This window comes from Mustela putorius, unplaced genomic scaffold (genome assembly GCF_011764305.1).
Source record: "Mustela putorius furo isolate JIRA1106 unplaced genomic scaffold, ASM1176430v1.1 tig00003834_pilon_pilon_pilon, whole genome shotgun sequence".
Lineage (NCBI taxonomy): Eukaryota > Metazoa > Chordata > Mammalia > Carnivora > Mustelidae > Mustela > Mustela putorius.
Genome location: NW_025421987.1, coordinates 136141140 through 136168199, shown reverse-complemented (window position 1 = coordinate 136168199; position 27060 = coordinate 136141140). Strand labels below are relative to the sequence as shown.

The 27060-nt window shown below is 47.2% G+C and overlaps 1 protein-coding gene across 1 annotated transcript; it reads right to left on the bottom strand.

The window, feature by feature from the left end:
* Positions 1-369: 369 nt before the first annotated feature.
* SLC22A14 (solute carrier family 22 member 14) lies at positions 370-27060 on the bottom strand. The gene is made up of 11 exons (XM_045089139.1): positions 26855-27060; positions 14722-15237; positions 13885-13988; positions 13528-13682; positions 12317-12485; positions 7082-7202; positions 6729-6826; positions 6263-6477; positions 4394-4502; positions 3589-3792; positions 370-753 (listed from the first exon to the last, which is right to left on the bottom strand). The coding sequence occupies exons 1-11, from the start codon at positions 26864-26866 to the stop codon at positions 552-554; spliced, it is 1905 nt and encodes a 634-aa protein (XP_044945074.1). The 5' UTR covers positions 26867-27060; the 3' UTR covers positions 370-551.

The following is a 27060-nucleotide window of genomic DNA, read 5'->3' as shown; positions in this document are numbered from 1 at the left end:
GGAAAGTGAGAGTGAGAAAGCTCTGTGCAATGGTTCAAGTGGGAAAGGTCATCATTACTCCTCTACATTCCACCCCTGACAAGTGCATATGGTGGGGCTGAAGTCTATGTCAGCTTGCACATGAACTGGAAATCTGCCCACACTAGCAGACGCCTGGGCTAGAGGATGCAGGTGACTTGGGCACAGTCTTGCCCTTGCTCACTCCCAGCCCTCACAGACAGACCCATCCAGAGCGCCCCTGCACCTCGCAGTCCCCAAGGTTAGCTAAGGACAGGAAGGACTCTAGGGAGCCTGTTCGACCCATCCTTCTCCAGCCCTGGGTCTCTGGGCTTTCCACACACAGCCAATTTTGACCAACTTTGAGCCATCTCAGGTCCAACATGGCACATTTATTGGAATAAATCACACCCTAGCTCACCCAGGAGGGGCCATTCTTGGATCTCGAGGGCTGGCCTTGGAGCAGGACGGACCTGTCCCTCAGTTGGATTGGGCCTGGAATTCGTGGCCTCTAGTCCACAGCCCCACACCCAGACCCTCAGCTCCCACCAAGATCATCTGGGGGCCAGGCCATCAGTCATTCGTGGGTCTGTTTCCTTTCCTCTGCCAGGCCAAGACACATCCTGCCAGGACACGCTGAAGAGACTGTCCGAGTCTGATTTCAGCTTCGTGGAACTGAGAACGGTGTTCTTCATCACTTCCGCAGTCCCCTCACTGCTTACTACTTCCTCGGTGAACATGTCCTCCGCCATGTTCCTGAAGAAGCCATTGGAGAGCAAGTCAGGACCCTGCATCTTTAGGAGCTAAGGAAAACCATGCTGGGCTCTGCATGCCTGAGACGTTTAGCTTTCCCACGCCTGCGTGTCCCCAGCCAAGCTCTGTCACGCGCCCGAGAGGGACCCTCACCACCAGAACCGGGCTGTGCAATCTCCTAACCGTACCCAGGCCCCTCACACTGCTGCATCTTTGGGGGTTCAGCTCTAGCATTTATGGAGCACTGGGCTCATGCCAGACTCTGCGCCAAGTATGTTATGTGGGCTTAATCTGGCCCAAAGCCCCAAGACAGAGAAAGCCTAGGCCACATGTCTTTGTTTCTTTGTGCCTTAGTTTCTTCATCTGTAAAATGGGGAACAGGGTCAGAACCTACCTTGCATGTGGTTGTTAGGACAACATATGAAAAGGCCTCTATGGAGCAGGATTTGACACATGGTCAAGGTTCAGGAAGCACTAGGGATTTTTATGACTCTGTTATCATTCCATTTTGCAAATGAAGCAGGTGAGTCTCTGAGGCATTAGATAACTCCTCTGGGCACATGTGAGGAAGTGGCAGCAGAGACAGAAATGCAGGCCCTCTGGCTCCAGAGTCTGTGCTCTTAGCCATTCTGCAGCATCACATTCCTCCTCTCTATGATGGGGCAAACCCCTCTTCATTCTTCAAAGCACTCCTCCATTGCCACTTCCTCTATGAAGCCTGCCCCAACTCCCCAAACTAAAGTTCCTCCCTAGGTCCTGTGCGTCCCTCTCTCAGAGCCCATTAAGGGAAGACTGTTGGCATGTCTTTCTCTCACTTAAGGCTGGAGACCACCAGTCCAGCCCCAGTACAATACCCAGCACAGATGGTGTCAGTGAGAGTTTGAGGAGGGAGGGAAAGAGGAGAAGGGTGGTGGGGAGGAGGGCAGAAGATGACCAGAGGCAGCTACCCTGTGGAATGAGCCCAGGTCCCTGGAGAACATCAAGTAGCTTCTGCCCCTCACTGGTGTTCAGGTCCCCTCAGGTCCAGGGAGAGAGTGATGGTCATGTTGACCCAAACCTCAGAAGGCATGGTTCTTCCAGTCATGAGACCAGGAGACCAGAGGCCAGAAGTGCCTCTGTAGCGGTGGGGGCAGAGCCCAGTTCCCAAATAGGGCTCTGGGCCACTAGAACCTTGAGGTAGAGTTATGAATCAAGACTGGGTCCTCCATATCGGACAAAGGGCTAGTACCCAAAATCTATAAAGAACTTATCAAACCCAACACCCTGAAGAACAAATAATCCAATCAAGAAATGGGCAGAAGACATGAACAGACATTTCTGCAAAAAGACAACCGAATGGTCAATAGACACATGAAAAAGTGCTCCACATCACTCGGCATCAGGGAAATACAAATCAAAACCACAATGAGATACCACCTCACACCAGTCAGGATGGCTAAAATTAACAAATCAGGAAAAGACAGATATAGTGGCTATAATATATAATATATAATACATTATAATATATAATACATTATATAATTATATATATTATATACATTATATATATTTTAATATTATATATAATTATAATTATTTATATATGATATATAATTATATATTATATACATTATATATTATAATACATAATATATAATACATTATATGTTAATAATAATTTTAAAAAGACTGGGTCATTTTTGAGAAGCTGAGAGTGCAGATAGGAAAGGGGAGGTACTCAGAGAGCTGGTCCCCCCCCGCCCAGGCCCTGTGCCCTGGCGAGGACACAGAGAAAAGGGAACCCTCCTACACTGTTGGTAGGAATGCAAGCTGGTGCAGCCACTCTGGGAAACAGTGTGGAGGTTCCTAAAAGTTGAAAATAGAACTACCTTATGACCCAGCAATTGCACTACTGGGTATTTACCCTAAAGATACAAACGTAGTGATCCGAAAGGGCACGTGCACCTGAATGCTTATAGCAGCAATGTCCACTATAGCCAAACTATGGAAAGAACCTAGATGTCCATCAACAGATGAATGGATCAAGAAGATGTGGTATATATACACAATGGAATACTATGCAGCCATCAAAAGAAATGAAATGTTGCCATTTGCAATGACATGGAAGGAACTAGAAGGTATTATGCTGAGCAAAATAAGTCAATCAGAGAAAGACAATTATCTTATGCTCTCTCTGCTATGAGGAATTTGAGAGGCAGGGTGGTAGGTCATGGGGGGTAAAGATGGAAAAAATGAAACAAGATGGGACCAGGGAGGGAGACAAACCATAAGAGACTCTTAATCTCAGGAAACAAACTGAGGGTTGCTGGGGGTGGTGGGGAGGGATGAGGTGGCTGGACGATGGACACTGGGGAGGGTACGTGCTACGGTGAGTGCTGTGAAGTGTGTAAGACGATGATTCACAGACCTGTACCCCTGAAGTAAATAATACATTATATGTTAATAATAATTTTTAAAAGACTGGGTCATTTTTGAGAAGCTGAGAGTGCAGATAGGAAAGGGGAGGTACTCAGAGAGCTAGTGCCCCCCGCCCAGGCCCTGTGCCCTGGGAGGGAGAGAGCCCAGGTTATCTCCAGGAGCAGCACCAAGGCCAGACAGGGAGGCAGAGTGGGAGGAAAGGAGAAGGCCTGGCCCAGGCTGGTCAGGAGAGCCAAAAGGACAGAAGCTGGCAGGGGCCAGGCTGTGGAGAGGAGGCAGGTGGCGACATCCAGGAGAGCTGGGGGAGCTGCTGTAGACACAGAGTGGCCCTGGGGTCACAGGCCCCTCTGGCCAACAGGCAAGGGTGGACAGTGCCTGACATAGTCTCAGGGGCCAGGGCCAGGGGCCTTGCACACCTACCTTGTCTGCAGGAAGTAGTGCTCCAGGTTATCAGGGAGAGCCTGATCTTGTGTTTCTGGCAGCACGGAGCAGAGGGACAAGGACAGGGTGGCTGAGATGCAGCAGAGAAAGATGGGTAGGATGATGAATTTCTGGTAGCTGACTGCCAGGGATGAGATGGCTCCAGTTGCCCAGGCCAGAGACACCAGCCCCAGACCTGTCGCCCTGGAAGGGGAAGTGAGAGCTCATCTAGGAGGCCTACTGCGCCCAGAGACTGGGTGGAGGTGGGGTGGAAGCCCTGGCTCCCCAGACTTCACATGCTCCAGTCTCCAGCCTACTCACGGAGGGTCTGTGGAGAGTTTGGCTTTGGGGCCTGCTTCAGGATCAGGAGCAGGGGAAGTGAGAGCCAGGGCGCAGGCAGGTGTGCGGGAGAAGACAGAAGACAGAGCGGTGGAGCTGGGTGGGGAGGGAGAGCCGCCACCCTAACCACGGAACCACGGACTTCCCTGCCCCTCCCCCATCCCACCCTCACCCACCCCCACCCACCACCACGGGGTACAGCCCAGCCGGACCCTCAGAGCAGCACACACATTCAGACCGCAGGGCAAGGCCGAGTCTGCCCTCAGGCTGCCCGGCTCTGCTATCTGCGGGCTGGCCTCGACCTGACCCTGTTGGCTGAGAGAGGGCTAACGACGAAGTTTGCGGGGTATTTGTAAGGTGTAATGGGGAGATCCAGGGAAACCACTCAGCACGCGCCTGCAGACTGCAGCTAGCTCCTGGAACATGCCCTCGCCACATCCCATGGCCCCGCCGCCAGGCCGCCTACCTGAGGACTGTGGGAAGGAGCTCCGCGGTGTAGATGAAGAACAGTGAGACTGAGGCCGCCAGGCTGAACTCTCCAAGCACCACCAGGATGATCATCATGGATTTCAGGTCTGTGGTCAGACAACGTGCCCACTTGAGCCTGGGCCTCCCTGAAGGCATCTAAACCGTGTCTCCATCCCACCCCCCACGCTCCCAACCCTTACCTCCCCACCCCCCATCCCCCCAACCCTGGCAGCTGATCAGCACACTCAGGCCCAGCCAGGCCAGAAGTTAGTACATCTGCAGTGGGAGAGTTGCTCATTCCACGACCTCTCAGCCCCAGCACCTCCGCCTCCAGGTTCATTCTTGTTTTCCATAACCTCACCTGAGGCAGCTTCCCCTACCCCATGGCCTGCTCAGGGCCCTCCCACCTTCCCTATTATCCTCTGCAAGGTGGAGGAAGCAGCGGTGTGTACTGGGTTAGGTCCCTGGAGCGGGATTCCCAACCCTGGGCAGCCAGAGGTATGCATTGAGGGAGGAAGAGGAGGAAGAAAATATCCAGGAAAGCCCATTCTTCAGGCTTGGGGAAGCCTGGTGGGGGGGTTGCACCTGCTCACTGACTAGGAGGGGACCCCTTGCAGTTCTGGGAGCTTCTGCAGGCCCCTGCCACCACCCCATTCCCTGCTCTGGCCCCAGCTTTTCTTGGCTCTGGGATGAAACCAGAAATCTAGTTTTACCTACTGGGGATTCTACTCCTAGTTTCTCTCACACATTTGAGAGTTTTAAACATTTTCGTTTGGCTCTGTATAGGCCCACTTTTTTTTTTTTTTTTAAGATTTTATTTATTTATTTGACAGACAGAGATCACAAGTAGGCAGAGAGGCAGGCAGAGAGAGAGAGAGAGAGAGAGAGAGGAGGAAGCAGGCTCCCTGCAGAGCAGAGAGCCCGATGTGGGGCTCGATCCCAGGACCCTGGGATCATGACCTGAGCCAAAGGCAGAGGCTTTAACCCACTGAGCCACCCAGGCGCCCCTATAGGCCCACTTTTTACAAAAACTACCAAGCCACAGCAATTTAAAAGAATGCATGTGTGACCCCATTTTGTTTTAGCAGCTTAACACTGCCAACATCTGGGAGAGGACCAGTCCCAGGCAAGACATGTAATTCTAGCCCTGAGAGAGCAGGAGGCAGACTCTGAGGCAGCCCCTGGACACAGCTTCCCTGCTCTGGCCCCAGCTGCTGAGGGGGCTCTCATGGCTAGCAGTTCTGACTGAGTGAACACTGACATCCCACTCTCTAGCCCTATGACCTGGGTCATATTCATCGGCCCAGGACTCTCTGAAATTTTGAAAATATTGCTGTGCCTTCACCCCCCTTCCCCTCCAGTTTCCTTATGTAGTTCTGAGCTGAAGGGTACTGTGCCTTCTTGGGAAGGAGAGGCCTCCCTGTAAGAATGTTCCTGAGGGCTTAGCCCCTTCACACTCAGGTTGTTTTTTCTTGGTGAAGTTCCAGATAACAGACATTTCCCAATCAGAGGTTATAGACAAGAGGCAGGCCCTGGGGGTACCAGTTGAAGGACTATCGGTGGGCCTCTGTTCACACTCAACCATCAGATCGGACACAGGCTGGAAGAAGGCTGCCCACTCTCTCTCTCAGGGACAGCACCCCTTTCTCTTCCCCATTTCTGAGAGAGCTTCCAGCGCCCAGTTTGGGACTCTCCCTTGAGGAGGGCAGTGCTCCAATGATCTGCACCAGCTCAGGAGGGCAACAAGGCCGTGGGTGCAGCAGCTGACTCCCAGGGTGTCTTGTTGGCCAAACAGGGCAGGAAGAAGGGGTCTCAGGAAGCAGGAGGGTTTCGGGGGGGGGGTTACCCAGGGGAGGGTGAGCCATACCTGAGGGGAGGATAAGGACAAGCAAGCACATAAGGGAGCCTTGGAAGGTAGTCACAATCAAGCTCCACTTCCTCCCGATCTGCTCAAGGAGAAAGATGCAACACAGCCGGGCGGGCACCTCCACGATGCTAGGAATCACTCGAGTGAAGTGGATGTTTATGCCCAAATCCTTCAACTTGAGGATCAGCATAAAATAACTGTAACCCACAGTAAACCTAAAATGAAGCCAGGAGAGAGACACACACAGAGAGAGGGAGAGGGAGATGCAGCACACAGGGCAGGAATAAAGATGGGGCAGAGACAAGTGGAGCAGGGTGGGAATGGGGGACAGAAAGAAGCTCGGAGCTCTGGATCTGTAGCCAAGCTGGTGTCCTTGGGCCTTGCCCCCCTGCAGCTGCCCATCCCCTCCCCAGAGCTTCTGGCAGATTCTACTTGCATTCCCTGCTGGCCAGTCCCGGGTACTCACCACACACAACCCATCACCAAGGTCACCTTGAGGAGGTACTTATTGTTATAGAAGTCCAGGACAGAGGCCTTAATCACCTTCTTTCCGGGTGGCTGCAGCTACAAGACAAGCAAGACCAACCAGAGGCCAGACTGAGACCCCAGCTTGCTCCCCACCCTCACAGGACCTCAACACCCACCCCTGCCCCGCCCAGTGTCAGCTTGGTCTCTGGCCTTCCGCTGGCAGGCTTCAATTTTGCTGTCACCATTCTCCTCGAGTGGTGGACTGGGGACAGCCTCTGGGCAGAGGTCCCAGGAGGAAGAGGCTCCTCCACACCCTAACCCTGGCCCTGCTCCAGGCCCAAGGCCTCTTACCTTATCCAGCAGACTTAAGGGAATGATCTTCTTGTTCACACCGGCTGCGTAGCACAACATCTGCTTGGCCTCCTCCACCTTCCCCTTCATCAGCAGCCACCGAGGGGACTCCGGAATGATCCTGTGTGGCCCACCCGTGCTTAGCCATCCTTCTAAGCTGCCTCAGAGATCTCCAACGTAATGTGAGATGGATGTTGGAGGCCTTGAAAGTAACCCTCCACTTCAAAGTGCCTCTGCCCCTTGCTGGCAGTCAGCCCTTCCCCAGGTCACACACAGCCCCCAGTGCCCCTCAGGGTCACCCCAGAGCCTAGCTGCCTCTGTCCTATAGCTTCATCCCCCTCTGCTACCTCCATGAGCGCTCATGCTCACAACCCTCTGTTCGGGCCCCATTTTCATGGTCGGCATTTCTCCTGTCCCTCTCTGTCTCCTAATAGCCTGGAGAATACAGGGGACCCCAGGGCCCAGCCTGTGCCTAGGTGAACAGAGGTCCCCTCTGTGCCATCTCCTCCCCTCCCACAGTGCCCACCGCCCTTGACCTTGGAGTAACTCTGGTCTCCTGATTCTTCCCGATCCTCCCAGGCTGTCAGAATCCACACAGGTAAGCATTTAAGGCACTTATGATGTGCCTGGGAATGTGCTTGGTGCCCTTACATACAAATCAGTTAGTTTAATTCCTGCCCAACCCTGGACCTAGTATAATTATCTCCATTTTATTCCCAGTCTCAGGCGGTAAGGGCTTGCCCAAGGTCACAGAGGCAGAGCTGGCATGGAATTCAGTGCCCTGATGAGGCACTCTTTACAAACTGTGCCATCAGTGAGCCGACTTCTTGTACACGCACCCCCTCCCCCAATCCAGGCTCTAGCCTCAACTCCTGTGGCCAGCTGGGCAATGCCCTTGACACTAGGGGCAACTTTATTCTCTCTGCCTGCCCCTGCTCCTGCCCTCAGCTAGGGGCCAGCAGGAAGCCCCCCTGCCATCCTTCTCCATGGTAAGTCTGGGAACACGCCCAAAGAAAGTCACCCAACTGGGACTGCTTCAAAAAGATGGGAGATTGAGTATGTGCCCACTCTAAACCAGAGGAAAGAAAGTGGATATCAACAAAGAGAGTGGGAGAGAGGGCGGGTAGAAGAAAGATTTCACAAACATACACACAGCCCCGACGTGGGTGGAGGCAGGTCGGTGACCAGGCGACAAGGCACCGCACACAGCCAGGGCACCTGGAACACCCAGTCCTCCCAAATGGGACTCTAGTTCCCTCTGTGGTTTGCACCCAGAGGCTAAGCCAGGCTGAGGACAAACACAGGGGAATGGAGGGGAGGCCCCGTGACTGCGTGACTGTAAGGGCCTACTTAGCCAGAGTGATTCCATCTCGGATTAAACAGCCATTTTTTTGTTTATGCAGTAAAATATGGTTGACCAGTCCCTGATAACAGAGCCCAAATACAAGGGAGGGTCAGGTCAGGTGGAGATAACAGAGCCCAAATGCAAGGATGAGTCAGGTCAGGTGGAGACATCCGATCACTATCTCCCTAAAGAATGTGGACCCCGCCTTTTGGGTGCCAATTCTGACCAAGGTGATAGGCTAGTTCAAATGGCTGCTACAGGGTGAATTGTAATTCAATTGACCACCGGTGTGTGACCTAGCATGACTGTGCAGCTTTCTCTGTGTGTTGCAATCTCATCGGCCACCTGTGTGTGGCCAGGCTCAACCACATGGTCTTTGCTCTATAAAAGTTAGTCTGTGAGGCTGGGAGGGGTCGCTCTTTCTGTAAGAGGGGCCCCGACCGGTCTGATTCTTTATGCTTGGCACAAAATAAAGCTTTGCTTGACCTTCGCTTTGTATCAGTCTCGCTCCTTTGATCACGGACCCTCCTTTGATCACGGATCAAGAGTCCCCACTCCCAAACCCACTGGGGAGCAAAACTACCTGAGCTAGGTAACGCCCTGGCTTTGGGATCCTTCAAAGAGAAGGCGCCTGCTGTTTGGTCACCCCGAGGTAGTCATTCTCAAAGTGTGGTCAGTGGACCGGCAGCATCAGCATCCCCAGGGAACTCGTTAGAAATTCAGATTCACGGGCCCTGCCCCAGTCCTACTGATTGAGACGCTCTGGGGGCAGAGCCCAGTCACTGATGTTTTAACCAGTCCCCATGAGATTGATTCTGCTGCTATTGGAAATTTGAGATGCATTGCCCTACAGGATTACCAGGCAATCAGCTTCTGTTCACAGCTTCCCATTAGCATCTTTGTAACTTGCTCTTAAAGATGAAGGGATGATCAAAAATCACCAAAATGTTGGGGAAAATAAAAAAGACCTTTCAATGTAAATGGGGCCCCCCCCAAAAAAAAAATCAAGCAAGAAAACAAAAATTACCCCAGAGGACACAGGTAATATAGGGAGCAGGAGAGGAAAAAAAAAAGAAAACTCTAACTTGTATCCCTCAAAACATCTGAGAAAGTTTTGCAATTTTATCTTCATAGTACAAGTTTCCAATGCTATTGAGAAAATAATAAAATCAGAGAATGAGGAAGAGCTGGGTAACTGAACATTACATGGAAATTTTGTCTTGGAATTTCTGCTGATGTCCCAAGGCTATTAACAATGACTGATAATCTCCTATTCTAAAGAGAGGTGTTACCACATTTGGGACAGGATTCACTAAAAATAAAAATTAATAAAAATACAGAATAGCCTGGTAGCCACCTCCCTCAGCCACCAAGAGAGGTTGGAAATTTCCGGTTGGTGGCAGTGAGACTCTCTTGCCCTCCCCAGGTCGCTTTCATCTATTCAAACCTGGTGAAGGGTACCACCTTCGAGAAAGGGAGTCTGCCCTCCCACTCTTTGCCTGGAACTTACTGATTCAGAAATGAGGGGACTGCCCTCATTTACAGGGAGAGTTAATTCCCACGCCCTCAAGTTGGAGTGCCTATGCAAACCCAAAGGTCAACCTGAATATGGTCAGGCAGGAAGTTGGTGGAAGCCACCTGCAATGGCAGGCTGGGGGATGGGGCGGTGAGAGCCTTTTTGGCCAAGTGGACCCTGCTATCTTGAAGTCACCTCGCGTGCTAGGGCACGGAGACCTCTGCAGAGAGAAGCTATGGGTAAACTGTCAGCGACAGGATGCGGAGAGGTCATAAGGACGGTGTCTGGAGCATTGGGAAACACCGGGTGGACCCCTGAAGACCTACATATGGGCCATGAAAAGCATCAGCCTCCGAATATCTGCCCTACAGAGCACGCTGACCACCGGTTATAGCCCCTGTCCCACATTTCTTTCTTTTCTCTGATGCCCTAGCCCCTGCCTAGGACCTGGAAGGTCAGAGCAGGGAGACAAAGGAGGAGGGGCAAAGGTCAGAACCCTCACCTGAGCTGGTTAGCCACCAGGGAGAAGCTGTGAACTAGATGAAAGATTAAGTTTAAACTGGACGAGACTGGATTTTTCAAAGCTTCAAAGTGAGTCTGAATGGCCACAATGAGACTTTTCCTTACAATGAAGAATGACTGTAAAGAGGGGGTGCCTGAGTGGCTCAGTTTAAGCGTCCGACTTTTGATTTCAGTTCAGGTCATGATCCTGGAGTCCTGAGATCCAACCCTACATTGGGCTAGCACTGATTCTGCCTCTGCCCCTCTCCCCACTCACTTGCTCTCTCTTTCTAAAATAAATAAATAAAATAAATCTGATTTTAAAACTTTTTGTTTGTTTGTTTGTCGGAGAGAGAGCGTGCAAGCACAAGCAGGGGAAGGGGCCGGCAGAGGGAGAAGCAGGCTCCCTGCTGAGCGAGGATTTTTTTCTCCATGTCGGACTTGATCCCAGAACCTTGGGATCATGACCTGAGCTGAAGGCAGATGCTTAACTGACTGAGCCACTCAAGCATCCCAAATAAATAAAATCTTTGACCAAAAAAAAAAAAAAAAAAAAAAAAAATTGACTGTAAAGAGAGGGAAGCTGCCCAAAATATTGTCAAGTGTCAGGGAAGGAAGAGCTGACAGGACATGTCTAAAGAAAAATGTGCCCCATCCAATGAGTTGTCTGCTCACAGAATGTAGAACTCTGTAGGCACCTATCAGAAGAAAGGGCTGAGAGTCCACAGTGTGATGGCTTCTGGGGAAGGAACTGGGGGAGCTGAGAGGAGCTGTAATTTTTGACTATGTTTCACCACAACCTTTTGGTATAAAGACTTTAACAACATGCATTTATTGCTTTAAAAAAAAAATGTTTTAAGGTCAAGCCATCAAACACTATTTTCTAGCTCCCATGACAGAGTCATGCCCCCTGGCAACAGCGGGGCCCCAGTACACACTTGGGAATGTCAGTGACTGCCAAAGATATGCAGCCAGCCTTGGTATTTGGAAGATCTCCAAGCCACATACATGCTCTTGCTCTTAACAGGTAACACCACCTCTTATAATCCATGTTGTGCATGGCACAGTGGGTAAAATTCAGAGCCACACAGGCTGAGTCAAATCCCAGGTCTGCCACTTTGCAGCTGTGTGGCCTTGGGAAAGTTATTTTGATCCTCTGAAGCTTCAGTTCTCCTCTCACCACCCCCGACCCCTTCTGCTCCCAGGACAGGAGACCCGTCCTTTTTGCAAAGTTGAAAAAATTAACCGAGATGATGTCAAGGTGAATCCTGATCCTTTCTCCACACAGAACTGCTGTCCTTACCCAGGAGACTTCTGTCTCTTCCTCTCACTCTCCATCTGCTTTCTTCTCTCCCTCTGCCATCACTTGTCCCTTCCTAGCTTGGGAGTCTCAGGTTTCTGTCTGTGACCCCCCACAATTCAGAACACCACGTACTCTACCTTGTCTTTGCTGCCCAAACACGTCATCACTATCCCCTTGCCCATCTCAGCCCAGCACTGTGGGAAGAGTCATCTCCTGGAAGGCCCCATCCTTCAGTCCCTCCTCTTTCCTCAATCCCCTGCCATTGCACTGAAGCCACCTCAGGGTCACAAAGGCCTTCTTCCCCAGCATCAACTTTCTTGCTTTCAACCCTGCCTTTTCAACACTTTGGCTTCTGATTTTTCTGACCATTTCTTTGACATCTCTGTGAGCATCTCTGGTGGGGATTAATGTTAGGGTTCCAGAGGTTCTGCCCTGGGCTCTTTCTCATTTCATCTGCATGTATTTTCTCCAAAGGAAAATTCTACCCCCTCCACCCCCCTTCAAGGACCCTCCAGACCCCTCAACTTCTAGCCCATCAGACCCATCCCTGCGCAGGCCATGTTTGCTCACCAGATATAGGAAATGAGGGGGAACACGGGTGCCCCACCCAATAGAAACAGCAACCGCCAGTGGGAGAGGCTGTAGGCAAGCCCATTCAGGAACATGAATCCCACAGAGAAAAAGCAGTGTTCCAGGATGATGGCGTGGGCCCGGTGTTGGCCTATTAGCCACTCGGTAGCTGTATGTAGGCCAAGAGGACAAAATCACGGTCAGCTCAGAGTCCCTGGGGTTACCCCGGCACCCAGCCTTCTGAGATGCCCCAGCCCTGCTTGGGAGAGTTCAATCTGGGTGAAGGTTCTTCTGCCCAAGGTCAACAGGACTTTAAAGCCAAGCGGAGTGCCTCTGTGCTCCCAGGACACGTCCTAGGCCCCTTGTCTGACCTCCCAATCACACATATAGCCTCCAGTCCCTTCCTGACCTCACAGCTCCCTCTCAACATCTCCTCCCTGACCACGTGTCTCTCTCGCAGAGATGGCCCATTGCTGGGTACAACTCCTCACAAGTGGCCTGACATGTGGTGAGGCAAGGAGTGTGTGCCTTTAGCTTTGTTTTTAGTCCCTCAGGCCTCTGTGAAGAAGCGAGTTCCCTTGGATAAGCTCCAAGGAAAAAAGGTCTCCTGCCTGGGCGCCCTGAGCTCACTAGGCCACGCAAGCTGGAAGCTGAATGAGTGTATGGGAACTTGGGGCTTTGGCACCCCACAGGCCTGGGATGAAATGGCACTCCTCCATGTAACTGCTGTGTGGCCCTGAGCAAGTTGGCTAACTTCATGAGGCTTCTCTGCTAAAGGGGTAAGAGAAGAGTACCTCCCGAAGAGAGTGCTGTCACGGTGACAGGAGACAGTACATAGAGAGGGTATAGCAGCTGGCCCGGACCGTCTGAGGGGCTCAATACATATAAGCCATGGGAGGCACAGGGGAACACAAGAGGTATGACAGGGAATGTGTGGGGTATGAGGGGCCAGGATGGAGAATGGGGGTGGAAGGGCAGTCTGAGCACAGATTCTCCAGCATCTCCAGGACGTTGCGGGTGGAAGCTCCTCCCTCCACTGCCAGCCTCCACAGACTGCAACTCCATTAATCCTGCCAGCTCCCCTTCCTTACGAGCCAGCCACGCCCCACGCTGGCCCCGCCCCCGCGGTGTGCGCCCCTCCAGGCCCCGCCCCCTATGCGCCCCCAGGGGGATCCCTCTCCCCATCCCCCTACCAGGCAGCTGGGCCTCACCTAAACACACACTACTGATGGCGTAGCACACCAAGGCCTGGGACACGCCGAAGCGGAAGAACAGATACTGGCGAAAGGTATTGACGAAGGCTGTCCCGAAGCCGAAGACGGTCAGCCCCAGCAGCGACATCAGGATGGTGGGGTAGCGGCCCAGCCTGCGGGCGTCCAACGGAGGGTTCGCCAAGTGCTTGGACCTCCCTGAGCTGGCCCAGCAGGACACCCGGGGCCGGTCTGGAGCAGCCTATAGGCCTCCGGAGTGTCCCTGCCCTCGCCGCCCCCAGCTTGAGACTAGCTCAGAATGCCCACGAGGAGGAGGCAGGGGCTTCCAGGGGCCAGAGGGAACTCCAGGACACTCACTTGTCACTTACGAACCCAAAGATGAGGGACCCTATTAGGAGGCCGGCCGTTAACATGGTCTGCACGCCTTCCGTGTTCCGATCCTTGCCACACACCAAGTCAAACTGGGGGTTTTACACAAGATTGGATACAGGCCTTTACCCAGGATCAACTTTCTGGGTCCAGGGACTGAGCCAACAACCCTCTACCACCACCACCACCACACCCTCATCATCCCCATGCAGGGTGGGCCTTTAGGAGCCTGGGACAGGGACAGGCAGCTGTGCGTGTGCCCATCCTGCATCTGGCAGACCCTGGAATTGAGGCCTGGAGAGAGGGGACTAGAGGCCCAGGCCAAGATGGGGAATGGGTGGAAATGTAACTGAGCAAAGGCTGGAATCACTGAAGACCCTTTCCCAAATGCAGATGTCACGGCCCAGCCCATAGATTCAAACTGGGCAGGTCTGTGCAGGGAAGGCCCCAGGTTACAGCTGTGGTGGAGAAACCCTGCAAGAGGTACTTGATCCAAGATGCTTCTTTCCCCAGTTCTCTGTTGTGTGTGAGTTCAGACAGAGGGCAGAGCCATAGCTACGGAGCAATTCCCTGGACAGATGGCAAAGCCTGCCAGCTGACATTTGCCTTGACCCCCATGTCAACTCTAGCTTCCTGGCAAAGACAGGTGAGGCCAGGCCTAGACAACAGGGATCCTGCATTGCTGCCCTGGCCCTGTCTCTGCAAGGTCACCATGGACCAGTTGCTTCCCCTCCCTGAGCCTTAATATCCCCATCTGTTCAAGGAGGGTAAGGGCACATCTCTGGGCCTGTGGGGTAGCTATAGACAACTCAGGAGAAGGCACACCTCATTGACCAGCGATCGCTTCTTGGCCTCAGGATAGATCCACCCGTCTTGGCATGACTGTGTGTAGTTGAGGCCAAAATGGATAATAGAATCCAGATCCCAGGTCACAGGCAAGTACATGAGGCATGTCTGGAAACTGCCATTGGGTTCTCGGGGCAGGGTCAGATTCAACTGCTGAGCCTCTGACAGATTGGGTTCCACTGCCAGTATCCAGCTAGTATTGCAATAGGGCTTCTGGGCTGCGAACATGAAGATGTCAGCAAACATGAAGAAGGCCAACAGGATGTTGGGGATGAAGGTGAGGGCCACCAGCCTCCGCTGGAATGTACCAAACTCCCCCACCACATCCAGGATGTTGGTAAAATTGTCATCCTGCTGGGCGTCCGAGGCCCTCAGTCTGCGTAACAGCTTCTCCAGAGACGGGGACTGGGTGTGCACTGGTACCTCAAGCTGGTTCGAGTTCATGGAAGAATGGTGGGATCTGTGCTTTACCTTGCAGCCATTTTCTGTTGCCATCTGTTCAAAGAAAGGATACAGCTCAGTCTCTGCTGACCCCACTTCCCAGACATCAGAGACTGGCTGGGGAGCCACTAACCAGAAGTTTGGATTCCAGCCTCGATGTTCTCTCTAGTTCCTTCTAGTAGGAAGTTTCTTCGTTAACATAATTTGTTCCCTAGGGGCCCTACCAATCCCTGATTTTCAGTGCACTTAGCATTTTGTAAATGTTTTAGAAAATGCTATGCTTCTGTTGTCATTAATAAGTTCCGAAGAGCTTTCTTACCCACGGCTTCCCCACAACTGAAATTTTGGTTCGACAGACAGACACCAGTCTTATAAAAGGTAGGAGAGATCTCCAGGGAAAAGTCTTCCAAAAAAACAAGCAAAACCCCCCAAGATATCTGGATCAGGAGTAGTCAGGTGACCACAGAAGTTGGGACACCTGGGGCATCAAAATGGTGGAGAGGCATAGAGCAGCATAGAGCCTAACTGGAAAGGCAGGTAAGGGGGAGGAGGGAGAGAGAGAGAGAGAGAGCAATACTGACTGTAAAAATATAAGCAGATCAAGCAAAGAGTTCAAAAGGAAGCGTTCTAAAAGTCTTGAGAAGGCAATCTGTTCTGAGTCAATAGAAAAAAGAACCAGCAGCCCCTGACTGCAGGTGTTGAAACTGTCAGGTGCCAAGTTTATAGAACTACTATCGTACAAACTTTTTAAACACACGAAAGTCCTAATTACAAGATGAACTCATGATAAGAATCAGCAAAAAGGGGCGTCTGGGTGGCTCAGTGGATTAAGCTGCTGCCTTCGGCTCAGGTCATGATCTCAGGGTCCTGGGATCAAGTCCCACATCGGGCTCTCTGCTCAGCAGGGAGCTCTCTCTCTCTGCCTGCCTCTCTGCCTACTTGTGATCTCTCTCTGTCAAATAAATAAACAAAATCTTAAAAAAAAAAAAAAAGAATCAGCAAAAAGACGTTTTTGGGGGGAAGACACTGAACTTCTAAAATGGAAACACTCAAAGGAAAAAAGCTGAGTCAAATTTGACACAGAGGATTGGCACACTGGAACACACAGATGAAATGTGAAAGAGGCAAAGAGACTCAGGGGATACAAAGTTTACCAGGCATCCAGTTGGAGGCCTAGTAGGAGCAATGGAGAAGTAAGAGTTAAAGAGATAAAAGCAACACATTTTCTAAAAACTTGGAAAACATGAATCCATAGACTTAGGAAGCAGCATATCCCAGGTGGGATCCATAAAAAAGAAACCCATAGCCACGCCCATTGTAATAAAGCCACAGAACGGCAGTGACAAAGGTCTTCAGAAACATCTAGAGAGAAGACAGGTCACTGACAAAGGGGCAGTGTGGTGTTCACAGTCTTCTGTTAGGAAACGAGATAAGCAACAAGGAAACCAAAAGAGAGTGAAAGTCTTGAGAAAAAAAGAAAATAGCCAATCTAGAATTGCTGACTCAGCAAAATTATGCATCAAGAACTAGGGCAAAATAAAGACAGTTGTAACTACTCAGACATTGAGGGAGTGTTCATGTAAGAGACCTGATTTCACAGAGGTCCTAAAGAACAAGGAGGAGGAAAACTATCACGCGAGGATAGCCTCAGATGCCAATAATGAGCAATCGAACATGGAAAACATGTAAGCAAATCCAACTACTGATTGTATTAAATCGTAAAAATCCTGTCCATTTGTGGCAGGAAAAAAAAAGATCGAATGATGGGCAACAATAATATATGTCAAGAGGAGGACAATCTGAGCCAAAGTAACCTACAACCTTTCTATTGTTTGGGGTGTAGGACAGAGAAACCAGCATTCGAAGGCATATTTGCATGATAAAATTTTAAGGACAACCATTCCAGTGATATACCTAGAGAGCAGTAGTGGGAAAAGGTATGGAGAAACGAGACATGGTACACTGATTGTCATGGATTGAGCCTTTTAATGATTTATTTATTTTTTTAATTTAGAGAGCAGGCAACAAGGGCAGAGGGGGAGGGAGAATCTCAAGCAGACTTCCTACTGTGTGAGATCATGACCTGAACTGAAATCACAAGCTGGACACTTAGCCCACTGAGCCTCCCAGATGCCCCCATGGATTAAGCCTTTTAAAGATTTTATTTATTTATTTATTTTTCAGAGAGAGAGAGAGAGAGAGAGGGAGAGGCAGGCAGTCAGAGTGGCAGGTAGAGGCAGAGAGAGAAGCAGGCTCCCTGCCAAGCAAGGAGTCTGATGCAGGACTTGATCCCAGGACCCTGGGATCATGACCTGAGCTGAAGGCAGACACTTAATGACTGAGCCACCCAGGCATCTGATTAAGCTTTTTAAAAGTTAAATTCATATGCTGTTTTTACAGAGGATGGCCAGTATTTTCCAGTTCTCCCAGAACACACCCAGTTCCCATCCCTTGGGCTGGCATAATGACTCATAGTGTCCCCTTCATTTCTCATAAGAGTTTTGATTTTCATGACAATTTGGTCACCCTGTAAGAAGGCACATTTATTTTTTTTTTTAATATTTTTATTTATTCATTTGACAGACAGAGATCACAAGTAGGCAAGAGGCAGGCAGAGAGAGAGGAGGAAGCAGGCTCCCCGCTGAGCAGAGAGCCTGATGCGGGACTCGATCCCAGGACCCTGAGATCATGACCTGAGCCGAAGGCAGAGGCTTTAACCCACTGAGCCATCCAGGCGCCCCAAGAAGGCACATTTAAAGAAGCATGACAGGCTGATGGTATAAGAGGTTGAAAAAAGTTCCATTAGGTGAGGTGCCTGGATGGCTCAGTTGGTTAAGTGACTGCCTTTGGCTCAGGTCATGATCTCGGAGTCCTTGGATCAAACCCCGCATCGGATTCCCCACTCAGCAGGGAGACTGCTTCTCCCCGTGCTTGTGCTCTCTCTGTCTCTCTCTCAATTAAATAAAATCTTTTTTAAAAAAAGTTCTGTTAGGCAAACAGTCATCAAAAGAAAGCTGATTTAGCCATATTACTACCAGATAAAAAGATAAAGTATCATTTGGAATAGAGAAATTCATTATCTAAATGTTAATTTTAAAAATATATGAACCTGGGAGCCTGGGTGGTTCAGTCGTTAAGTGTCTGCCTTCAGCTCAGGTCATGATTCCAGCATCCTGGAATCGAGGCCCGCATCAGGCTCCCTGCTCCCTGGGAGTCTGCTCCCTCTTCCACTCCCCCTGCTTGTGTTCCCTCTCTCACTGTCTCTCTCTGTCAAACAAATAAATAAAACCTTTTAAATAAATAAGTAAGTATGAACCTGATATTGTCTTCAAATATATAAAACAATAATAAGTATAACTAACAAGAGAAATTGACAGCTCTGATATTATAATAAGAAATTTCAGTGCATCTTTTCCACGGGGTCAGGTGTACAAAAACGTAGCAAAGATAATTTGCATAACACAATTAATGAGCTTTTTCTAGTGGCCATTTGTAAACTTCTGCATCTAATCGCTACAGAATACACATTTTTCCTGTACCTACTTAGGACATTTAGAAAACTTTATCATATACCAGGCAAGAAAACAAGCCTCCACAAATTTCAAAGAATAGAAATTGTCTTTTGACTACACACAATTGCATTAGAAATCACTAACAGAGCTTAATAGTTTAATTTAGAATTCTTGTGTATGTCACATACATTTGTAATACTGCTGTAGGCATTTGTCAGTCTGCCTTCCATCCTGGGATCCCTTGGTCTCCTAAATGATTTTTTTAAAATTTGTATATGTAAAGGTTCACTCTTTGCTCTCCAAAATCCTACAGGTTTTGACAAATGTATAGGGTCATGTGCCCTAGGACACCATAGACTATCATACAGGAATTTCACTGCTCTAAAAAAAAGTTTGTGTTCCACCTATTAAACTGTTTTTCCTACTCTACCACCCTGGGCAACCACTGGCCTTTTTACTGCATATCTTACCTTTTCCAGAACGTTGTATAGTTGGAACCATACAGTATATAGCTTTTCAGACTGGCTTCTTTCACTTAGCAATGTGCACTTTAAGGATCTTCCATAATTTTTCATGGCTTGATGGCTCTTTTTAATTTCTTTATTATTTTTAAAAAGATTTATTTATTTATTTATTTGACAGACAGAGATCACAAGTAGGCAGAGAGGCAGGCAGAGAGAGAAGGGGGGGCAGCAGGCTTTCTGCCAAGCAGAGAGCCTGATATGGGGCTCGATCCCAGGACCCTGAGATCATGACCTGAGCCAAAGGCAGAGGCTTAACCCACTGAGCCACGCAGGCACCCCGATAGCTCTTTTTTAAATCACTGAATAATATTCTACTGTATTCACTTACCACAGTTTATTCATTCACCTACTGAAGAACATCTTGGTTCTTTCTAGTGTTTGGCAATTGTGACTAAAGTTGCTCAACATTTGCATGCTGGATTTTGTGTGGACATAGTTTTCAAATCAGTTGGATAAATACCTAGGAACACATAGGCTTTAAAGATTTTAATTATTTGACAGAGAAAGATCGAGCAGAAGTAGGTAGAGCCAGAGGGAGAAGTAGGCTCTCTGCTCAGCAGGGAGCCTAATGATGTGGGATGATGCGGGCCTCCCTCCCAGGACCCTGAGATCATGATCTGAGCTTAAATCAAAAGTTGGACACTCAGCTGAGCCACTCAGGCACCCTTCCAACTTGCTGTATATATTTTTTTAAGGAGTTTATTGATTTATTTGAGAGAGAGATCACAAGTCGGCAAAGAGGCAGGCAGAGAGAGCGGGGGAAGCAAGTTCCCTGCTGAGCCAATCCGGGGCTTGATCCCAGGACCTTGAAGATCATGACCTGAGCCGAAGGCAGAGGCTTAACCCACTGAGCCACCCAAGCGAATGAAGCTTACTGTATTTTTTATTGAGATTGTATTGAACCTATAGGTCGGGTTGGAAAGAATTGACATCTTAATAATAATATTAGGTCTTCTGATCCATGGACATGGAATATATATATATATATATATTCATAAGTCTTATAAATATATACATATAAGTTTTTAAAAATTTATGAATAGTCATAAGTCAAAAAGGAGATCATGATGGAAATTTTAATATATTTATAAATGAGTCATAATGAGTGATAACATATTAAAACCTGTACGTGGTATAAAAGGTGGTACTCTGTAGGAAATTTATAGCTTTAACTATAATAGAAAATCAGAAAAACTGAAAATAAGTAAGATGCCTATGATAAAAAGTGGGGAAAAAAACAGTAGTATAAACTACTTTTATACTAAAAGTAGTATAAGTAAAGGAAGGAGATAGTAAAGTTAAGAGAGAAATAAATAGAAATAAAAAATATAATAAAAGAATCAACAAAGTCCAAAATTGGTTCTTTAAGCAGATCAGTAAATTAGACACACCCCTGGTGAAATTAAATAAAAATAAAAAATTTAAAAACAAAATACAGTAAAGTTTTTTATCTATGCAAAAAAGAATATAAAGACTCAGGAAGATTAAAAATATTAACTAAATGCTAACATCAACCTTATGTCAATGAATTTGAAACGATGAATTAAGTTCCTAAGACAAAATGAATTCAAGAATAAATAGAAAGCCTTACAAGTTCTACAGTGATGAAAGAAATGAAAGCAGGGGTGCCTGGGTAGCTCAGTCAGTTAAGTGTCTGACTCTTGATTTCAGTTCAGGTCATGATCTCAGGGTCTTGGGATGGAGCCCCACATCTGGCTCTGTGCTCAATGTGGAGCTAGTTGAGATTATCTCTCTCCCTCTCCCTCTGTGCAGCACCCCCATCTCTCTCTTTCTCTTCTCTCTTTCTAAATAATAATAATAATAATAATAATATAAAATAGAATAATTTTTTTAGAAGACATGAAAGCATAAATTAAGAACCTTTTCCTAAAGAAAACACCAGACCCAAAAAGTTCTACGGAAGGTCTACCAAACTTTTATATAACAATTTATTCCAGTGTATACAATTGTTTTTCAGGGAATAGGAAGAGAAAGAAACTTCCCAATCATTCTAACTTCAATAACAAAACTAGAGAACTATAGTAAAACATTGGAAATTATAGACCCATTTCATTCATAAAAATAGATGTAAAAGTTCTAAGTACAATGTTAGTGAATCAAATTTGATAGTGTGTAAAAAGGAAAGATATACTACAGTGATCAGTTTTAAACTAGGAATGCAAAGATGGTTTTACTGTTAGAAAATACATAAACACTTATAAATGTAGAGAAAAGCCATACGATAATGTTTAGAGATGCAGAAAATGCATTTGATAAATTCAACACTGATTCATGATTTTTTGTAAATCCTAGAAAAAATTACAATTTCTTTGAAAATTCAACAAAGGGAATCTACTCCCCCTCCTAATATCCTAAAATGGGGAAACATTAGAATGATCCCCTTTAAAAATGAGAGAGAAGACAAAAGTGTCCACTATCGCCTATTTAACATCGTACGGTAGCCCTAGTAAGTACAATGAGATAAACAGAAATTAAAAGCATAAAGATTGGAAAGAAGAAAATAAAATTCCAAAGAATCTACAAATAATTAGAAACAAAAGGAGAAATTAGCAAACTAGCTGAGTATAATGTGAATATATGTAAGTCAATTACATGTCTATAAACCTAAAGCCATTCAATTTGTAAAAATAAACCATTTTAATGGGAAAATATTCAAGTTCACTTGAAATTAGAGAAATGCAAATTACAAGAATGCTAAGAGCATTTTTTACTTATCAGATTGGCAAAAATTAAAACTATGACAACACATTTTGTTGGTGAGACCGTGAGGAAACGAATTCCTATTTTTTTTTTTAAGAGTTTATTTATTTGACAGACGGAGATCACAAGGAGGCAGAGAAACAGGCAGAGAGAGAGGAGGAAGCAGGCTCCCTGCTGAGCAGAGAGCCTGATGATGGGGCTCAATCCCAGGACCCTGGGATCATGACCTGAGCCGAAGGCAGAGGCTTTAACCCACTGAGCCACCCAGGCGCCCTGCAAATTCCCATTGTTGATGGGAATGCAACCTGTGCAAACCTTCTGGACAACCTGGCAACGCCTAATATGCAGGAGAGTTAACCCGGCTGCCCTGAGTTTCTTCATTCTTGCACGTTCTCATAGGACCTGCATGTGGGACTAGTCCTCAGCTGGTTTCTGGGAATCGAGCCATGTGCTACAGACTGACAAGAATATTTTCCTTGCTTGGAACTTTGAACCACATTGTACTGACTTGTCTATGTGGTTTGTGCCTTATGAGGAACATCTCCTTCCTTCCTAAGGTCTGAAATTGAGTCAGGAAGTTTCAGTAACTGCAGTTAATCATGAAGGTACTTTGTACTTATGTGACTAGCCCCTCCCTACACCACACCCCGCCCGCCCCCCACCCCCCAGTAAAAACCCTCAGCTCAGGCTCAAGGAAAGTTCCCAGGCAGGAAAGCCTTGACCTATGTTGCTGCTGTCCATCACTGGGGTAGTAAGAGTGTGCTGTGTAATTCTGCTCAAAGAGTATTTTTGGAAGGTAGCACCTGGTTCCCCAAGACTCCACGCCATGCATCTTTCCTCTTTATTGACCTTGTTTTGTACCCTTCCACTGTAATACATTTTAGCTGCCAGTATAACAATTTCTGAAGCCTGTGAGTGGGTCTAGTGAATCCCAGAACTGGGGGTGGTCTTGGAGACCAGTGACCTATTTGACAGAATTATATACGCACTAACTTTTGGATTTAGCAATCCCACTTCTAGAAATTTACCCTGAAGATACACTTTAGTCAATAAGAAAATACATTAGGAACAATCTAAATGTCCATACAGAGGAGAGTGGTTGAATAAAAGATGGTACAACTGCCCAATGGAATATTATGCAGCTTTCAAAAAAAAAAAAAGGAGGAGGAAAATGTCTATGAAGTGATATGGAATGACTTCCAGGCCACAGTGGTTAGTAAGAAAAGTATTATGTTCAAGAACATGTATAATATGCTACCTTTCATATAATACAGGAAGAGATAAGGTATATGCTCATTTGTGAGGAAAAAAATCCAGCAAAGGTAAGTCACAGGCTAAAGAGATTGGTTATCTATGAGAGAGAGCGGGTGCAAACACGTAATGGGGGTAAAGGGAGGAGGGGGAGTGATGCTTCCCTAAGTACAACGTTTTGTACTTAGAACCCAGCATGTTTCACATACACCTCCCTCCTCAAATAAATAATTGAAATTAACAGGACGAGGCAAAAATCCAAATGGCAAACTAAGTGTATTATAAATAAACATCATAACCACATTGAAGGAGACAGAGAAGAAAAGAACTAACTTAAGTAACTTTGGAAAACAGTATGTCGAGGATATAAAACTGAAGATAAGAATTGCACAAAACTGTATTCTGGTCAGTGCATCTGTTTGTCACAGGGGTATGAATTTGCAATGCTGAAGCTACTCTACGTACCTGCCTATTTGCTGGGGTTAAGCAAATAGCTATGGTGTGGGTAATAAGAGCTAGGCTTCTGTTAGAGAGAAGAGTTACAACTGAGGACAGGTGAAGACTAGAATGAAGACCATGGCGTTGGATTGGAATCAAAGGTACCAGTATGAACTCATGACTTCAGACACAGACAAAGAGCTAGAGAGATGCTGGATCTGTGTTTTCTAGCCCTGCTCCCTGAGAGGCCCACAAGCAGTAACACCTCATAGCAATGATCACACCCAGTACTCAGATCTAGGTTTCTAAGTGAAAGAATGAGGGTTCTTTGGAGACGTGGTTGGTTCCAGGGCTGGAGCAGGAAAAGTGCAAGATGTGAGGGTGGGGGCTTGGGGAGGAATTATGCAAGTATTCAGTGTGCCCCCTACAGAAGAAACTTCATCAGAGCCCAACTTTTATGATGCAATAAGCAAAATTCATTTAAGATAACAACTGGAAATGTATTCCATTTCCGGGAAATCTATCAGCAGCCATTAAACCAAGCTAACAATATGCAGCTCTCATTGGAATGAAATCTCAGAAATTGAGCAATATAAGTAATTGTTAAACAGCATGGTAGCAAACTCCTAATTCTATTAAACCGTGAATAGCATTTCTAAAAAACCTCTGTCTCCACAGATTCATTTATTTGTTAAAAAAAAAAAAAAGAATCATTTATTTGTGACTTTTCCCCAATTGTGTATGTGTGTGTTTTGTTTTGCTTTTTAAAATTGCATGTCAGGGATGCCTGGCTGGTTCAGTTGGTAGAGCACGCAGCTCTTGATCTTGGGGTCGTGAGCTCAAGCCCCCATGCTGGATGTAGAGCTTACTTTAAAAAAACAATAATAAAAATGAAAAAAAATTGCATCTCCAACTCATTTGTTACACAAATTTAAAAACTGGCTCAGGAAGCCTAAACACATGGAGGCACCGGGGTGTCTCAGTCAGTTAGGCATCTGACCCTTGATTTCGGCTCATATCATGATCTCAGGGTTGTGAGACTGAGCTCTGAGCTGGGTGTAGAGCCTGCTTACAATTCTCTTTCTCTGGGTGCCTGGGTGGCTCAGTGGGTTAAGCCTCTGCCTTGGGCTCAGGTCATGATCTCAGGGTCCTGGGATCGAGCCCCATGTCGGGCTCTCTGGTCGGTGGGGAGCCTGTTTCCCCTTCCCTCTCTGCCTCTTTGCCTACTTGTAATCTCTGTGTCAAATAAATAAATAAAATCTTTAAAAAAAAAAGATTCTCTTTCTCCCTCTCACTCCGCCCCCCCAAAAAAGCTTATGAAAATATGTTGAGAAAGCAAAATACGTGGAGAGATATTTAATGGTCGTGAACAAAAGTTGTCAACTCCCATACTGATCTCTAGATTCAGTAAAATTCCAGTCAAAATCCAAAAAATATGTTTTGTGAAATTTCTCAAGATGATTGCAAAATATGAAAGAATAAAGGGCATGAATACCTAAGACAATTCTGAAGAATAATAGGGAGGAATGATTTGTCCTACCAGATATTGAATTTATTATAAAGTTAACATTAATTAAAGGCACAGTGGTAACAGTTCAGGAATAGCTAAATGGAAAGCCCACAAATAGATCTATGCAAACAAAAGTTTGGAAGGAAAGAGAGAGCAGCATGACTAAACAAAAATGGAAGAAATATGCCTCACATCATAAACAAAAACTCCAGCCCTCTTAAGGACTTAAATCTCAAGAACAAAACTCCTAGTAGAAAATATAAGGAATATATGTTTTACTTTTGCGTGAGGATTTTTTAAAAGATTTTATTTATTTACTTGTCAGAGAGCACAAGCAGGGGGAGGGGCAGAGGGAGAAGCAGACTCCCCATTGAGCAAGGAGCCCAACACAGGACTTAATCCCAGGACCCTGGGATCATGACCTGAGCCAAAGGCAGATGCTTAACCCACTGAGCCACCAGGTGTCCCTTGGGTGAGGATTTCTTAACTAAGACGCAAAAGCTGTGCTATTTTATGCTAACCATAAAGTTGTTAAATGATAAATCTGACTACTGGAATATGAAAATTAAAAAAAAAAAAGCCACAACTGGAAAAATATGTTTGCAAACACATTATTGGGGGGGAAAAATGAGAATCAAGAATAGGCAAAGAACCTTACAAATCGATAATAAGAAGACAATCCAAAACTGGGTAAAAGACATGAGTGGGCATTTCGAGAACAGAAAATTCTTGTGGCACACAAGTGTTCGGTCTCTTTAATAAGGAGGAAAATGCAAATCAGAGCCATAATGAGAAATTTACACTCCTTTGCTTGACAAGACTTAAAAAGTTTTGACAAGGCATCATTTCTGGCAGGATTGTTCACAATTTCACTTTGAAAACCAATCTGGCATTGCCTTATACAGTCAAATATTTGCATATCTCACAACCCAGCAATTCTACTTCTAGGTATAAACTCTGGGGAAACACTTTTACATACGATCCAGGAACGGACACCAAAATGTTCATGATGACACACATCAAATATGAAAAAAAAAGCACATAAATGCCCATCAACAGAATAATGAATGGACTACAGTACAACAATGAAAATGAATATACTTTAGCTATATCCATTAGGACTTGACCACCATGGGCTTTAAAGACGAAAGGGATCAGGAGCCCAGCAATATGGGCAGTCTATAGAAGCTGGGAAAGAAAATAAATTCTCCTCTAGAGCCTCCAGAAAGGAATGCAGCCCTACTGACGCTTGATTTTAGCCTAGTAAGACCCATTTTGGACTTCTACCCTCCTGAACTAGAAGGTAGCAGATTTGTGGTAAGTCACTACATTTGTAGTAACTTGTTAACAGCAGGGCTCAGAAACCCATACAGTGTGTATGCGTGTAAGGTTGGAGAGGTGGGGGTGGGGATAGAGGACACACACACACCCCCACCCCCCAGCTAGGGAACTTGGCTCTACTCAGAGATTTGACATTCAGGCCTGGAGCCAGCTGCACTAGCCTCCTCCTGCAGGGTCCCCTTCAGTGTGCCCCTCACGGGACCCTGCCAGTCTGCAAGGCTCTGGAGCACTTGCTTCCTCTGCTGACACCAACGGTCCCCTGTTGGTGGCCAGGCCCCAAGCATTTGGTTCTGTGTACAAAAGAGGCCCAGGAAAGGAAGGTAAAGTCGGGAGCAGCACTTTATCTGAGGGCAGGAAATGGCCAACTACCATACCTGAGAAGTCATTTCCTGTGAGGGCAGCCTGCTCCTTCCACAGACTTCTCATAGCTGAACAGGCCCCAGCAGGCTCCTGTCCACATCTGTGCTGAGAACTCAGCCCCACAATTGCCAGGTGTCATCATAATTGCCACCTTCCACACCCTAGAAACACAGACTCTAGAAACAGAATGGGGCAAGGTGGGCTGGGAAAGCCTCCACGT

Excerpts from the sequence above, each read along its gene's own strand:
- SLC22A14 (XM_045089139.1), bottom strand. Across the intron at positions 13,683-13,884 it reads TTTGGGTTCGTAAGTGACAA|GCTGGGCCGCTACCCCACCA; the intron begins GTGAGTGTCCTG and ends GGACGCCCGCAG. Across the intron at positions 3,793-4,393 it reads CTCCTTCCCACAGTCCTCAG|GGCGACAGGTCTGGGGCTGG; the intron begins GTAGGCGGCCTG and ends TTCCCCTTCCAG.